The sequence below is a fragment of the Pseudorca crassidens genome, chromosome 16 (assembly GCF_039906515.1).
Source record: "Pseudorca crassidens isolate mPseCra1 chromosome 16, mPseCra1.hap1, whole genome shotgun sequence".
NCBI classification, from domain to species: domain Eukaryota; kingdom Metazoa; phylum Chordata; class Mammalia; order Artiodactyla; family Delphinidae; genus Pseudorca; species Pseudorca crassidens.
The window spans coordinates 45,897,346-45,915,251 of NC_090311.1; the positions used below are offsets into that span (position 1 = coordinate 45,897,346).

At 37.2% G+C, this 17,906-nt stretch overlaps 1 protein-coding gene across 1 annotated transcript; it reads left to right on the plus strand.

The window, feature by feature from the left end:
• Positions 1 to 117: 117 nt before the first annotated feature.
• Positions 118 to 2,322, plus strand: FAM220A (family with sequence similarity 220 member A). The gene is given in 3 exon segments (XM_067708890.1): positions 118 to 295; positions 642 to 953; positions 956 to 2,322. Coding segments are annotated over 3 exon segments (690 nt in total). The 3' UTR covers positions 1,156 to 2,322.
• The last annotated feature ends 15,584 nt before the right edge of the window (positions 2,323 to 17,906 follow it).

Sequence of the window (17,906 nt, forward strand, 5' to 3'; positions counted from 1 at the left end):
AAAAGCACATCATACTCAAACTTCTGGAACCAAAAAAGAAAAATTATTGAAAGCAGTCAGAAATGACATCTTACCTGCCAGGGCAGAGGCCAGGAGACATCACGGTGGTGGGTCTATATGGCAGCAGCTCTGTGGGGCTGTCTGGCTCTTATACTCGGCCACCACCGGCTCCTACAGGGTCTTCTGCAAGGGGCTGACCCAAATACTGCTTGTCTTAGACCTGGCCTGGTGGCTGCGCATCAACTTCCCCTACGTCTTCATCATAGCTTCCATGATGCTCAAAGTCCACATGCAGGTTCATATTGAGATCCGTCGAAGGCCTTCCTCGGACTGACAGACGTGTCCTTAGGCTCGGGGCATCAGAGAACACCTGACATCAGAGAGTCAGGGACTCAGCATCCGCCTCGCAGAAGAGAAGGGAGCAGGTGATGACTCAGACAAAATACTGTATAGACTTAACAGAACACAGGAGAGCCCTTGCCCATCAGATACAACTTCCAGGACGAATAAGCTTGCAGTTGATGTAAATGGTAATTCACAAAATGAGGAGTTAACACTGGAAATGAAAATGATCTGAGTGAGGTCAGCTTCTTGCTTCACGATGGCAACAAAGCACTTCCATGTTTGCAAGAATCAATAAGAAGAAATTCAGCTTCAGCAGCTGTTCAGAGGAAGACTGGATCTGTTCTTTGCTCCTGCAAAAGAGTGTTTTGCTGGGGTGTCCTGTGGCACTGGAGAAGCTCAGGTGAGGCACTGGCTGGGAGGAGGGCCCACTGCCACTGAGAGCCACAGAGGACAGAGCCACAAAGGAGAGCCTGGGGAGTCAGGACTACCATCCTCTCAAAAATGGTCAGAAATGGGGATTTGTGAGGCTGAACCACCAAGTGCTTTTCTGGAGAGGCTAGACTCTGAGTTGGAACTGTCTTGCCTGCATTCCATCCTGTCTACACTGCTGCAGCACATCCCCAAATATTCTTGAATGATGAGACAAAATGTGTTTTCCCTGGCCATTCAAAGCTCATGTTTTCAGAGCAAACAGTAGAATACAAGAAAATGCTTTCATGTGAAAAAAGTACCTCAAATGATCTGCAGATAACACTGGCATTACTGGCTCTACAAGCTTTTGAATTTGCAAATCTGTTATGTCATAATTAAGGTACAAGCAGAACAATAAAAATAGATTAATTTTAAAAGTCCTAAATGATTTCTTTTGCATTAAGTCTGGATGCAAACCATGCAGCCATGAAGCTCCTGCTTTGGTTTGTATGACCAGATAGACTTAAAGTAAGTGGAATTCAAATTCATGGAAAGCTGGTTGATATGGAAGGAAATTTTTGACTTTTTAATTGTGCTTGAAAGACATTCAGGATTGGGAAACCATTTCAAGGAGAATATTGATATATCCTACATAAATATCAGATTAGACCCTAAAGATTTAAATGAAGCATTTAATATGCCTTCAACACCCATTCTAAAGTGCTACGGTCCCAGATACTGTCTCTCCAGACTGTCTCTGACCATCTAATGGAAGTAGATATTTGTAAAATCAACCCCTCTGTACTTGCTCTGAGCCAGGCTGAGTTGATGGTAAGCTGTTACCATTTCTGCATTTTTTTTTTTTTTTTTTTTTTTTTTTTTTTTTTGCAGTACGTGGGCCTCTCACTGTTGTGGCCTCTCCCATTGCAGAGCACAGGCTCCGGACGCGCAGGCTCAGCGGCCATGGCTCACAGGCCCAGCCGCTCCGCGGCATGTGGGATCTTCCCGGACCGGGGCACGAACCCGTGTCCCCTGCATCAGCAGGTGGACTCTCAACCACTGCGCCACCAGGGAAGCCCCATTTCTACATTTTGTAGAATAATTTTGGTCAACAAAATTTGATTTCTCTTCTCACATGCCTTTCCTTCCACTTCAAATGCAATAAATGGAGGCCCTACAGTGAAAGTTGCAACATTAACCTTACCTTTAGATAAACCTTTCTCTAATTAGGAACCCTAGCAGTGTTATTTGAAATAAAAAGGAGCTTGAGGCTATCTGTCGTTGCTCAGTTATAGAGAGGCAAATCAAGTATTTCCCTTATAGAAGGTTTCCAGTTTATAGGAGTCAAGGTATCTCTTACACTTAGATTTTTCTGGGTTAACTCCTTTTGTTGTGTGTTAATAACTTTGATAAAAGGCACTTAAGAGTGTAAGTTTTTAAGGAGTCCCAAAGTAAGACTTAACCAATTTCAGAATTGTCTGACTGCATATATTAGTTTATATTGTGTGCTAAATTACTATGCCGTGTGCTATTTTAGTGTTTTGGGAAAATGAAAAATAAAGCCCATTCTTTGGCATAATAAATGTCTCATTTTATGTGTGTAAAAGAAAATTACAACTGGTTTCTCATCAGGAACAATGAAGGCCAGAAGGAAGTGGCACAACACTTTTCAAATTCTGAAAGAAAAGAACTGCCAATGCAGAATTCTATATCTAGTAAAAATATGCTTCAGGGATGAAGGGGGAAAATCAAGGCATTCTCAGATGAAGGAAAACTAAGAGAACTTGTTTCCAGCATACCTGCCCTAAAAGAATGACTAAAGGAAGTTCTTGAAACAGAAAGGAAATGATAAAAGAAGGAATCTTGAAACATCAGGAAGAACAGAAAAAGTAAAAATATGGATAAATACAGTACACTGTATTTTTCTTGAGTTTTCTAAATTACGTTTGTTGAAGCAAAAATTATAGCTGTCTATTGTGGTTTTCAATGTATATACAGGAAATAAGACAATTATAAATGGGAGGGTCAAGGGCATAAAGAGAGGTAAGTTTTTTATACTTCACTCAAACGTAAAATATTGATGCCAGTAGACAGTGACAAGTTATGTACTTATAAGGTAATACCTAGAGCAACCACTCTGAAAGCTATAGAAAGAGGTACACTCAAAAATGCGATAGATACATCAAAATGGAATTTTAAAAAAATGTTCAATTAACCCACAGATAGGCAGGAAAACAGAAAAATGTTAAACGTAGAGAACCAGAAAATAAAAAATAATGGCAGACTTAAATATGCATACATCATAATTACCTTAAATAACAAGACACTAAATATTAAAGACAGAGATTGGCAGTGCATTAAAAATATGACCCAATTATATGAACTATATGGTATCTGTAAGAAACTCACTTCAAATATAATGATAAAGGGAGGTTGAAAGTGAAAGGATGGAATAAAAGATATACTTTGAAACATTAATCAAAAGCAGGAGTGGCTATATTGGTATCAAATAATGTAGACTTTAGAGCAAGAAATTTAGGGATAGGGAGGGATGTTTCATAGTGATAAAAGGGTCAATCCACTAAGAAGACAGCAATCTTAAATTTTTATGTACAAAGTAATAAGGATGCAAAATATGTGAAGCAAAAACTGACAGAAATGAATGGAAACAGACAAATATAAAATTATAGTTAATGACTTCAACATCCCTCTCTCAACAATTGATAGAACAATTTGATAGAAAATCAGCAAAGGGAATTCCCTAGCGGTCCAATTGTTAGGACTCTGCACTTTCATGCTGAGGCCACGGGTTCAATCCCTGGTCAGTGAACTAAGATCCCACAAGCCATGTGGTGCGGCCAAAAAACACAAAGAAACAAGGATATAGAACTCAACATCATCCCATCAATCAATCAATGTGATCTAAACACTTAAAAAACACTCCACTCAACAATGACAGAATGCACAATCTTTTCAAGTACCTGGGGAATATATGTCAAGATAGACCATTCCTAAGCTATAAAACAAACCGCAACAAATTGAAAAGAATTGAAATAATATAAAATGTGTCCTCTGGCCACAATGGAATCAATTAGAAATCAATAACAGAAAGCTAAAAGGAAAATTTCCAAACACTTAGAAACTAAACAACACACTTCTAAATAATTCATGGGTTAAGTCTCAAGGGAAATTTTAAGATATATGTTTAACAGAATGAAAGTGAAAATATATACACACTACTGTATATAAAACAGATAACCAACAAGGACCTACTGTATAGCACAGGGAACTATACTGAATATTTTGTAATAACCAATAAGGGAAAATAATCTAAAATATATATATATATATATATATATATATATATATATATATATATATATATATATGAACCACTGCTGTACACCTGAAACCAACTATATTTCAATTAAAAAGAGGAAAGATCGCAAATCAAAGCTACTACCTCAAGAAACTAGGGGGAAAAAAGCAAAATAAACTCAAGCAGAATGCAAAAATAAAGAGCTGAAATGAATGGGACAGAAAAAAGTTAATTGAGAAACACAAATGAAACAAAAAACTTTGAAATGTTCAATCAAATTGACAAACCTCTCACAAGACTGAAAGGGAAAAATAGAGAAGACTCAAGTTACTAACATCAAAAATAAAATAAGGGATATTACTATAGACCCTGCAGACATTAAAAATATAATAATGGAATACCACAAACAACTCTACACATATATCTGACAACTTTGATTATATGCAGCAATTCCTCAAAAAGTACAAACTACTACAACTCATCAAATATAAAATGTATAATTTGAATAACCATATAACTATTATGGAAATTGAGTTTGTAATTTTGTAACTCTCACAAAGCAATCTTCACACCTACATGGTTTTATTGGAGAATTCTACCAGCTGTTTAAGGAAGAATTAACATGACTATAAAAACTCTTCCTGAAATAGGAGAGAGGAGGGAAAACTTCCCAATTTGTTTTATTACCTTGATACCAAAGCCAAAGACAGTAAAAACACAAACAGAACTGCAGACCAATATCTCTCATGATTAGAGATAGAAAAATTCTTAACGAAGTGTTAGCAAATAGAATTCAGCAATATAGTAAAAAATTATACACCATGACCAAGTGGGATTTATCCCAGGTATGCAAAGCTGGTTCAATTAATGTAATCATAGCAATAGGCTAAGGAAGTCATATGATATCAAAAGATGCAGAAAAGGCATTTGACAAAATCCAAGACATATTCATGATAAACATTCAGCAAACTAGAATAGAGGGGAACTTCCTCAACATGACATACACACACAAAATCTATAAAAGTCTACAGTTAACACTGTGCTCAATGTTTAGAAACTAGATGATTTCTTCCTAAGATCAGGAACAAGGCCAAGGATCTCTCACTACGTCTATCCCACATCATACTGGAAGTTCTAGCTAATGCAATATAACAGTAAAAGGTATACAGTTAGGTTGGGAAGGAAGAAATAAAACTGATTTTGTTCCCAGTTACATGATTATTGTTGTAGAAAATCCCAAAGATGAACAAAAAACTCCTGAACTAATAAGCCACTGTATTAAAGTTTCAGGATACAAGGTTAATACACAAAAATCAATTGCTTTGGGACTTCCCTGGTGGTGCAGTGGTTAAGAATCCGCCTGCCAGTGCAGGGGACATGGGTTCAAGACCTGGTCTGGGAAGATCCCACATGCCATGGAGCAACTAAGCCCTTGCGCCACAACTACTGAGCCTGTGCTCTAGAGCCCAAGAGCCACAACTACTGAGCCTGTGTGCCACAACTACTAAAGCCCGTATGCCTAGAAGCCCGTGCACTGCAACGAAGAGTAGCCCCTGCTCACTGCAATTAGAGAAAGCCCGCGTGCAGCAACGAATACCCAACGCAGCCAAAAATAAAATAAATAAATTTTAAAAAATCAATTCCTTTGCTATATACCAGCAATAAACAATTGGAATGTGAAATTTAAAATATAATGACATTTACATTAGTAGCCCAAAAATAAAATAATTAGGTATGTCACAAAATATGTACAGGATCTGAGAAAAACTACAAAACTGATTAAACAAATCAAAGATGACCTAAATGAATGGAGACATAATCCATGTTCATGAATAGGAAGACTCAATATTGTCAGGATGGCACAATATGCATTGATCCATAGATTTCAATGCAATCTCAGTCAAAATCCCAGGAAGTTATTTTTGGATATAGACAAACTGATTCTAAAGTTTATATGGAAAGGCAAAAGACCCAGAATGGCCAACAAAATACAAAACGAGAAAAGCACCATCAGCAGGCTTACATTACCTGACTTCAAGTCTTACTATAAAGTAATCAAGACAGTGTGGTATTGCCAAAAGTACAGACTAACAGATCAATGGAACAGAATAAAGAGCCCAGAGATAGAACCACACAAATACAGCCAATTGATCTTTGGCAAAAGAGCAAAGGCCATTCAATGAAGAAAGGATAGCCTTTTCAACAGATGTTCAAACTGGACATCCACATGCAAAAAAATTAATCCAGACCTTACAGCTTTCACAAAAATTAACTAAAAATAGGTCACAGGCTAAATGTAAAACACAAAACTCTAAAATTTCTTGAAGCTATAACACAAGCCAAAATCTAGATGACTTGGGCTTGGTGATGAGTTTTTAGATACAACACCAAAAGCATCATCCATGAAAGAAAAAATAGGTTAAAACGAATAACTCCTCCTCTGCAAAAGACACTATAAATGAAATGAAAAGGCAAGCTACAGACTGGGAGAAAATGTTTGTGAAACACACACTTGATAAAAGACTTGTACATTCCAAAATGTATGAAGAACTCTTAAAAACTGAACAATAACAATCCAATTAAAAAATAGACAAGAGAACTGCTACACATGTATTAGAATGGTTAAAATCTGCAGCACTAACAATATCAAATGCTGGTGAGAGTATGGAAACAAAGGAACTCTCAGTCATTGCTGGTAGAAATGCAAAATAGTACAGCCACTTTGGAAGACAGTTTGGTAGTTTCTTACAAAAGTAAACTTAGTCTTATCATATGATCCAGCAATCACATTCCTACATATTTACCCAAGTGAGATGAAAACTTATGTCCACAGAAAATTCTGCACACGAATGTATACAGTGGCTTCATTTATGATTGTCAAAACTGGAAGCAATCAAGAGCTCCTCTGGTCGGTGAACAGACTGTGGAACATCCATACATTGGAATATTATTCAATGATAAAAACAAATGAAATACCAAACCACAAAAAGACATGGGAGAACCTCAAATTCACATTGCTAAGTGAAAGAAGCCAGTCTGAAAAGGCTACATATTGTATGATTCTAACTATATGACTTCTAGAAAAGGTACAACTACAGAGATAGTAAAAAGAACAGTGGTTGCCAGGAGTTTGGAGTGGGGAACAGAGATGGGGGAAGGAGTGAAAAGTTGGGGCATGGAATTTTTAGGGTGATCAGACTATATGATAATGTAATGTTAGATACATGACATTATGCACTTGTGAAACCCCACAGAACTGTACAACACAAGCAGTGAACACCAAAGTGAACTAGGGACTTTAATAATAAGTAGCAATATTGGGACTTCCCTGGTGGCGCAGTGGTTAAGAATCCACCTGCCAATGCAGGGGACATGGGTTCGAGCCCTGGTCCGGGAAGATCCCACATGCCGCAGAGCAACTAAGCCCGTGTGCCACAACTACTGAGCCTGACAGCCACAACTACCGAGCCCGAGTGCCACAACTACTGAAGCCCACATGCTTAGAGCCCATGCTCCGCAACAAGAGAAGCCACTGCAAAGAGAAGCCTGCGCACCACAACAAAGAGTAGACCCCTCTTGCCACAACTAGAGAAAGCCCGTGCACAGCAACGAAGATGCAACGCAGCCCAAAATTAATTAATTAAAAAAAAATAATAAGTAGCAATATTGACTTACCAGTTACAAATGTACCACACTAATACAAGAAGTTAAGAATAGGGGAAACTCTGGGGAAGAGGAAGTGTTTAGGAACTACACATACTATCTTGTGAACTTTCTGTAAACCCAAAATTTCTCTAAAAAATAAACTCTCTTTTAAAAGAGGGGGAGGGAGGCGGGGGGAGGCAATGAGAAAGAGAGAATAGTATGAGTTGATTGTGGGGCCGGACTTCGCATGGCTTTGAGCTGCATTGAAGATTTCACTGTCTAAAAACAATGGGGTGCCACTGATAGGACTCAGGTACCCAGTGTCAAGGTTTAGGGTTGAACATCTGCTATTTCCAGGCCTCTTGTTGATGATGGAGGTCTTGAGACTTTTTCACTAGTCTACTGAAATGTAATTCTCTGTACCTTCATGAGTCTATGAATATACCAACTCTCCCTTCCTTTTATAAAATAGTAAGCCTAAATTCAACAAACATTTGCTCCAAATACTGGAATTTTAAGAGTTTATCAGTCCTTGAGGATATGAAGGGGCCCAGAGAATTCTACTTCTATCAGTAAGGTAGAGTAAATGATTTTTTAAAAACCCCAGGGCTTCCTCGGTGGCACAGTGGTTAAGAATCCGCCTGCCAGTGCAGGGGACATGGGTTCAATTCCTGGTCCGGGAAGATCCCACATGCTGCGGAGCAACTAAGCCTGTGTGCCACAACTACTGAGCCTGCACTCCAGAGCCTGCGAGCCACAACTACTGAAGCCTGCACACCTAGAGCCGGTGCTCCACAACAAGGGAAGCCACCGCAATGAGAAGCCCATGCACCACAACGAAGAGCAGCCCCCGCTCGCCACAACTCCAGAAAGCCTGCACGCAGCAACAAAGACCCAATGCAGCCAAAAATAAATAAATTAATTAATTAATTAAATTTAAAAACCCAACTATACTTTAGATATAACATACCTTTATGGATTTTTTTGTTCTTGAAAAGTCCCACCTCCTTTCAGCCTCCCCCCAAGTGAATTAAAACTAAATCTAGGAATAGTAAATGGTAAGCAAAGGGGAGAGAAAGGGCTGTCCTGAGGGTGGGTGCCAAAAATTGCACTATAACTTGTATTACTATACTTTGGGCCAATAAAGAAGGGGGAATGACTAGGCAGATTAAAAGAAGAGTCAATTAAAACAAAAGAAATGGAAAATAAAATTGGTTAAATGACGGATTAGACACAGTTGAAGACAAGGTTTGAGATTGGCAGCTATATCTGATTACTCAAAGTGAGATATAGAGAGGCAAGTCAATGGATAAAAATTAAATGAGATGGTTCATTTGACAGCCTTCACAGATCTGTCTTTTGATTCAACAGTATTTGGATGGAAGATAACCCAGGACTATTCTCCTTCTAGGCTCTGACCACACTTCAATGTTCTGTCCAACCTCAGCCTCCAAAGTACCTCTGAACCAGCTCACGTCTCATGCCTCCAAGACCAGCTAACACTGTATTTTGTGGCCAGTGCCTTGTCTCCAACAAGAGCTCCCAGATCCTTCAGAATTATTCAAATGAGGCCAAGACCACTCACTATCCACTATCTGGCCAAGCTGCATTTGTGAATCTCTAACACCTGTCTCTGGGCTTCTTTCTTCCTTCCTTTCTCTTCCTTTCTTCATTTCTCTTCCTTTCTTCCTTTCTCTTTCTTTCCTTCTTTCTTTCTTTTCTTTCTATCTTTCTTTTCTTTCTCTCTCTTTCTTTCTTTCTTATTTATGTCATGTTGGGTCTTCATTACTGGGCACGGGCTTTCTCTAGTTGCAGTGAGTGGGGGCTACTCTTCGTTGCGGTACGCGGGCTTCTCGTTGCGGTACGTGGGCTTCTCATTGCAGTGGCTTCTCTTGTTGCAGAGCACAGGCTCTAGGCATGTGGGCTCAGTAGTTGCAGCACATGGGCTCTAGGGCACGCAGGCCCAGTAGCTGTGGCACACAGGCGCTAGAGTGCAGGCTGAGTAGTTGTGGCGCATGGGCTTAGTTGCTCTGCAACATGTGGGATCTTCCTGGACCAGGGATCAAACCTGTGTCCCCTGCATTGGCAGGCAGATTCTTAACCACTGCACCACAAGGGAAGTCCCTGGGCTACTATTTTAATTGCAACAATGTGGCCCTCTAAAGGGTGTGTGCCACTTCTGGAAGTTGTCAGGGCAGAAGCACAAAGGCACCAATGCCTCCTTGCAAAACTAGTTTAGTGATGGTGCCTTCTTTGAGGATAAACAGAAGCCATCTCAAGATGAGTCAGGTTGCACCTTGGATGCCTTAGAGGAGAAGAACTGAAGCTGGCCCTAATAGATCTGCATCCTCTGGGCTCTGACAGCACAGCTCCTCGTGTCTGTGACTTCTGAAAGCACCACTTCCTACAGCAGGAAGTGGAATGCATCAAGAAGATGTGCTTCCACCTGACCAACCTCTACACGTCAGGCTCGGGTAGTACCTCTTTGAAAGACTCACACTCAAGCATGATTAGAGACCTCCTGAATTCAGTGGCCCTTGAGGGGCACTCTTACATTTCCCTGTCTTCAGGGACTCCACCTGAACTTCTGCTCCCATCCCAAGGGCAGTTGTTTATATACTCCTCCAGACACTTTTCCAAGCTGTGAACAAGGTGGAAACAATATTTTTTTCTTTTTAACATGGAAAAAGTTTAATTTAAAATAACTAAAGAGAGTGGCATGGACTTATATATACTACCAAATGTAAAATAGATAGCTAGTGGGAAGCAGCCGCATAGCACAGGGAGATCAGCTCGGTGGTTCATGACCACCTAGAGGGATGGGATAGGGAGGGTGGGAGGGAGACGCAAGAGGGAAGAGATATGGGAACATATGTATATGTATAACTGATTCACTTTGTTATAAAGCAGAAACTAACACACCATTGTAAAGCAATTATACTCCAATAAAGATGTTAATAAATAAATAAATAAAAATAACTAAGAGAAGTGGAGGACAGACTCAGATTTAAATGGGTCTGATCGGAGTCCCAGAAAAGAATAGGGACAGTGGGGCAAAGGCAATACTTGAAGATCATTTTCTAGGACTAATGAAATACATTCCTAAAAACATCAGAGTGAAACTGCAGGACTAAAGCAGAGACTAAAAGCAGATCTTAAAAGCAGGAAAATAGAAAAGAGTGATATTGTGTTAAAAAAAATTAATGAAATAATGTTATTATAACAAATATAATTATATTACTATAATCATAAATTTTTGTATATTGTGTCTTGACTTTTATTCATTGGAAATTAATAAAAATAATATATTAATGAGTAAAATTTATGAAATAACATCTTTACATGCTGGAAGAATAGTTGTTAACCCACTTGACCACATTTCAAGAATGAAAATAAAGCTATTTTTCGGTAAAACAAAAATTAAGTGTTTACCATATCAAGCTTTTACTAAAGCAAACTCTAAAAGGATATACTTTCGGAAGAGTGATGAAGAAATAAACTAGCAATGTATATGTAAATATAATTTTAAAAGCAAGAAAAACATTAATGCCTAATTCATGAAGTTAAAAATAAGGACTAAAGTAAAATAATGGGTAACAATCACATGGAATTTTAGAGGCAAGTGATCAGAAATAATGTTTTCACATTCTTGTATTTTTCAAGTGGAGGTATAAGTCATTGTTAAATATAAATGTTTAATACGGATGTTAAAAATTTCATGAGTAATCATTCAAAGAATAGAAATATGAATGGAAATATATATATGTTATGTGTATATACAGATATTCTAACATATATATTCTAATGACTAGTGGTCCTAAATAACCAATGGGTCAAAGAAGAAATCAAACAGAAAATCAGAAAATACTTTTCAATGAATAAAAATGAAGACACAATATACCAAATCTTATGAGATGCAGCTAAAGCAGTTCTTAGAGACAAATTTGTATCTGTAAATGCCTACACTAAGAAAAACGAAAGATCTCAAATCAATAACTTAAACTTCCACCCTAAGACACTGGAAAAAGCAGAACAAATTAAACCTACAAATAGAAGAAAGGAAACAATGAAGATGAGAGCAGGAAAAAATGAAACAATGAACAGAAAACAATAGAGATAATTAATGAAACAAAAATCTGGCTCTTTGAAAAGTTCAGCGTAACTGATATACCTTTAGGTAGTTTGACAAAGAAGAAAAGAGAAGAATCAAATTACTAGAATCAGAATTGAAAGAGGGACATTAGTACTAATCTTACAGATGTAAAAATAATTATGAAGGAATACCATGAACAATTATTTGCCAACAAATTAACTTAGGTGAAATGGACAAATTCTTAGGAAGACCCAAGTTACTGAAACTGACTCAAGAAGAAAGAGACAATCTGAATAGACCTATAGCAAGTAGAAATATTGAATAGATAATTTTTCAAAACAATAATTTTTCAAAACTAACCACAAAGATAGGCCTAGGCTGATATGGCTTCACTGCTAAATTCTACCAAACATTACAAGAATTAATACCAACCAATCCTTCACAAAGTCTTCCAAACATAGAAGAGGCAGTAAAACTTCCCAAATCCTTCTGAAACAAGTATTATTCCAATAATAACAGTAGACAAAGACAGTACAAGAAAACGTCACACCAATATCTCTTATGAATATGGAAGCAAAATCCTCTAGAACACACTAGCAAACTAAATTCAGCAAACATATAAAATAAATTATACACCTTGACAAAGCGGGATTTATCCCAGGAATGCAAGGTTTGGTTAACATCTGAAAATCAATTCATGTAATACATCATATCAATAGAATAAAAACAAAAATCACCTTATAATCTCAATAGATGTAGAAAAAGCATTTGACAAAATTGAACATCCTTTCATGATTGAAAGTACTCAACAAACTAGAAATACAAGGGAATTTATTCAACCTAATAAAACACATCTACAAAAAACCCTCAGGTAACATCATACTTGATGAAAGACTATCATTTCCCGTAAGATCAGGAATGAGACAGGGATTTATGATTTCACCACTTCTATTCAACATTGTACAGGAGGTTCTATCCTGGGCAATTAAACAGGAAAAGTAAGGAACAGACATTTAGTTTGGAAAGGAAGAAATGAAAGTATTTCTAGTCACAGATGGTATGATCCTATACATAGAAAATTCTAAGGAACCCACTGACAACTTTTAGAACTAAGAAATGAGTTCAGCAAGGTTTCAGGATCAAGATCATGTACAAAAATTAACTGTATTTCTATACACTTGCAATGGTCTATTTGAAAATGAAATTATAAAAGGAATTTCTTTTATAATAGCATCAAAAAGAATAAGGTACTTTGGAATAAATTTAACAAAAGAAGTGCAAAATTTATACTCTGAAAAATACAATGCATTGTTGAAAGCAGTTAAAGAAGATCTAAATAAATGGAAAAGCTTACCACTTTCAAGGATCAAGACAATATTGTTAAGATAGCAGTATTCCCCAAACTGATCTCCAGATTCAGTGCAATCCCTAAGAGAACTCTAGCTGACTTCTTTATACAAATGATGAGGTGATTCTAAAATTCACATGGAATTGCAAAGGAATCAGAAGAGCCAAAATAATCCTGAAAATAGAGAAAAAAGTAAAAGGACTCACATTTCCCAGTTTCAAAACTAGTACCAGGATAGATATATAGATCAGTGTAACAGATTGTGAGTCTAGAAATAAACTCATACATCTGTGGTCAACTGATTTTCTGTAAGGTTGCCAACACCATTTAGTGGGGATAGAATAGTCTTTTCAACAATGGTAATAGGACAACTGGATAGCCACATGCAAAACAATGAAATTAGAACTTTACCTCATACCATGTATACATATAAGTTAACTGAAAATGGATCAAAGACCTAAATGTAAGAGCAAAAACTATAAAACTCCAAGAAGAAAATGGAGATGTAAATCCTGATGACCTTGCAGTTCCTCAAAAAATTAAACATTGATTTGCCATTTGATCCAGCAATTCTACTTTGGGTATATATACAAAAGACTTGAAACCTGGGACTCAAACAGATATTTGTACAACAATGTTCACAGCAGCATTATTCAAAATAGCCAACAGGAAGAAACAACACAAATATCTATCAACAGATGAACTGATCAACAAAATGTGATATGCATACACTGGAATATTATTCAGCTTTAAGAAATAAGGAAATTCTAATATATGCTACAACATAGATAAGCCTTGAAGACAATACTAAGTGAAATAAGCCAGATAAAAAAGGACACATATTGTATAACTCTACCTATCTGAGGTACCTAGAATAGTCAAATGCATAGAGACAAAAAGTAGAACAGTGTTTACCAGGGATGGGGGAGTGGAGTATAGGGAGTTACTGTTTAATGGGGACAGAGTTTCTGTTTGGTTTGATGAAAAAGTTCTGGAGATGGGTAATGGTGATGGTTGAACAACAATGTGAATGTACTTAATGCCACTGAAAAGTCCACTTAAAATGGTTAAAATGCAAAATTTTATGTTATGCATAATTTACCACAATAAAAAATAAAATTAAAAAATTCTTCATGACCTTGGACTTGGTAAGAGACTCTTAGCTATGGTAAGAGATTCTTAGCTATGGCAATAAAAGTAAAAATGGTAAAAGGGAAAATACGGAAGTTGGACTAAATAAAAATTTAAAAGGTTTGTGTTTCAAAAGAAACAAGAGAGTGAAAAGACAGCCCACAAAATGGGAGAACATTTTTGCATATATCTAATAAGGGATTTGTATTTAGAATACATAAGTAACTATTACAATAATAAAAAGAAAAATAATCCAGTTTTTTTTTTTATTTTAAACATCTTTATTAGAGTATACTTGCTTTACAATGGTGTGTTAGTTTCTGCTTAATAACAAAAGTGAATCAGTTATACATATACATATGTCCCCATATCTCTTCCCTCTTGCATCTCCCTCCCTCCCACCCTCCCTATCCCACCCCTCTAGGTGGTCATAAAGCACCGAGCTGAGAGCTGATCTCCCTATGCTATGCGGCTGCTTCCCACTAGCTATCTATTTTACGTTTGGTAGTGTATATATGTACATGCCACTCTATCACTTTGTCCCAGCTTACCCTTCCCCCTCCTCATATCCTCAAGTCCATTCTCTAGTAGGTCTGCATTTTTATTCCCATCTTGCCCCTAGGTTCTTCTGACCTTCTTTCTTCTTTTCTTTTTAGATTCCATATATATATGTGTTAGCATATGGTATTTGTTTTTCTCTTTCTGACTTACTTCACTCTGTATGACAGTCTCTAGGTCCATCCACCTCACTACAAATAACTCAGTTTCATTACTTTTTATGGCTGAGTAATATTCCATTGTATATATGTGCCACATCTTCTTTATCCATTCATCTGATGATGGACACTTAGGTTGCTTCCATGTCCTGGCTATTGTAAATAGAACTGCAATGAACATTTTGGTACATGACTCTTTTTGAATTATGGTTTTCTCAGGGTATACGCCCAGTAGTGGGATTGCTGGGTCATACGGTAGTTCTATTTTTAGTTTTTTAAGGAACCTCCATATTGTTCTCCATAGTGTCTGTATCAATTAACATTCCCACCAACAGTGCAAGAGGGTTCCCTTTTCTCCGCACCCTGTCCAGCATTTAGTGTTTGTAGATTTTTTGATGATGGCCATTCTGACTGGTGTGAGATGATATCTCATTGTAGTTCTGATTTGCATTTCTCTAATGATTAATGATGTTGAGCATTCTTTCATGTGTTTGTTGGCAATCTGTATAACTTCTTTGGAGAAATGTCTATTTATTTCAGATCTGATCTTTATGATTCCTTTCCTTATGCTAACTTTGGGGGTTTTTTGTTCTTCTTTCTCTAATTGCTTTAGGTGTCAGGTTAGATTGTTTATTTCAGATGTTTCTTGTTTCTTAAGGTAGGCTTTTATGGCTGTAAACTTCCCTCTTAGGACTGCTTTTGCTGCATCCCATAGGTTTTGGGTCGTTGTGTTTTCACTGTCATTTGTTTCTAGGTATTTTTTGATTTCCTCTTTGAATTCTTCAGTGATCTCTCGGTTATTAAGTAGTGTGTTGTTTAGCCTCCATGTGTTTGTATTTCTTACAGATTTTTCCCTGTAATTGATATTTAGTCTCATAGCATTGTGGTCAGAAAAGATACTTGATATGATTTCAATTTTCTTAAATTTACCAAGGTTTGATTTGTGACCCAAGATATGATCTATCTTGGAGAATGTTCCATAAGCACTTGAGAAGAATGTGTATTCTGTTGTTGTTGGACGGAATGTCCTATAAATATCAATTAAGTCCATCTTGTTTAATGTATCATTTAAAGCTTGTGTTTCCTTATTTATTTTCATTTCGGATGATCTGTCCATTGGTAAAAGTGGGGTGTTAAAGTCCCCTACTCTGATTGTGTTACTGTCGATTTCCCCTTTTATGGCTGTTAGTATTTGCCTTATATATTGAGGTGCTCCTATGTTGGGTGAATAAATATTTACAATTGTTATATCTTCTTCTTGGATTAATCCCTTGATCATTATGTAGTGTCCTTCTTTGTCTAATGTAATAGTCTTTGTTTTAAAGTCTATTTTGTCTGATATGAGAATTGCTACTCCAGGTTTCTTCTCATTTCCATTTGCATGGAATATCTTTTTCCATTCCCTTACTTTCAGTCTGTATGTGTCCCTAGGTCTGAAGTGGGTCTCTTGTAGACAGCATATATACGGGTCTTGTTTTTGTATCCATTCAGCCAGTCTGTGTCTTTTGGTTGGAGCATTTAATCCATTTACTTTTAAGGTAATTATCAATATGTATGTTCCTATTACCATTTTCTTAATTGTTTTGGGTTTATTATTGTATGCCTTTTCCTTCTCTTGTGTTTCCTGCCTAGAGAAGTTCCTTTAGCATTTGTTGTAAAGCTGGTTTGGTGGTGCTGAATTCTCTTAGCTTTTGATTGTCTGTAAAGCTTTTAATTTCTCCATCAAATCTGAATGAGATCCTTGCTGGGTAGAGTAATCTTGGTTGGTTTTCCTCCTTCACTTTAAATATGTCCTGCCAGTCCCTTCTGGTTTGCAGAGTTTCTGCTGAAAGGTCAGCTGTCAACCTTATGGGGATTCCCTTGTGTGTTATTTGTTGTTTTTCCCTCGCTGCTTTTAATATGTTTTCTATTTAATTTTTGACAGTTTGATTAATATGTGTCTTGGCGTGTTTCTCCTTGGATTTATCCTGTATGGGACTCTCTGTGCTTCCTGGACTTGATTAACTATTTCCTTTCCCATATTCGGGAAGTTTTCAACTATAATCTCTTCATATATTTTCTCAGTCCCTTTCTTTTTCTCTTCTTCTTCTGGAACCCCTATAATTCGAATGTTGTTGCGTTTAATGTTGTCCCAGACGTCTCTGAGACTGTCCTCAGTTCTTTTCATTTCTTTCTTTATTCTGCTCTGCAGTAGTTATTTCTACTATTCTATCTTCCAAGTCACTTATCCGTTCTTCTGCCTCAGTTATTCTGCTATTGATCCCATCTTGAGTATTTTTCATTTCATTTATTGTGTTGTTCGTCGTTTGTTTCATGTTTAGTTCTTCTAGGTCCTTGTTAAATGTTTCTTGCATTTTGTGTATTCTATTTCCAAGATTTTGGATCATCTTTACTATCATTATTCTGAATTCTTTTTCAGGTAGACTGCCTATTTCCTCTTCATTTGTTAGGACTGGTGGGTTTTTATATTGCTCCTTCATCTGTGGTGTGTTTTTCTGTCTTCTCATTTTGCTTATCTTACTGTGTTTGGGGTCTCCTTTTTGCAGGCTGCAGGTTCATAGTTCCATTGTGTTTGGTGTCTGTCCCCAGTGGCTAAGGTTGGTTCAGTGGGTTGTGTATGCTTCCTGGTGGAGGGGACTGGTGCCTGTGTTCTGGTGGATGAGGCTGGATCTTGTCTTTCTTGTGGGCAGGTCCACATCTGGTGGTGTGTTTGGGGGTGTTTGTGGCCTTATTATGATTTAGGCAGCCTCTCCCATCTCAGAGGCACAGCCCTGACACCTGGCTGGAGCACCAAGAGCCTGTCATCCACATGGCTCAGAATAAAAGGGGGAAAAAAAAGAAAGAAAGAAGATAAAATAAAGTAAAATAAAATAAAGTTATTAAAATAAAAAATAATTA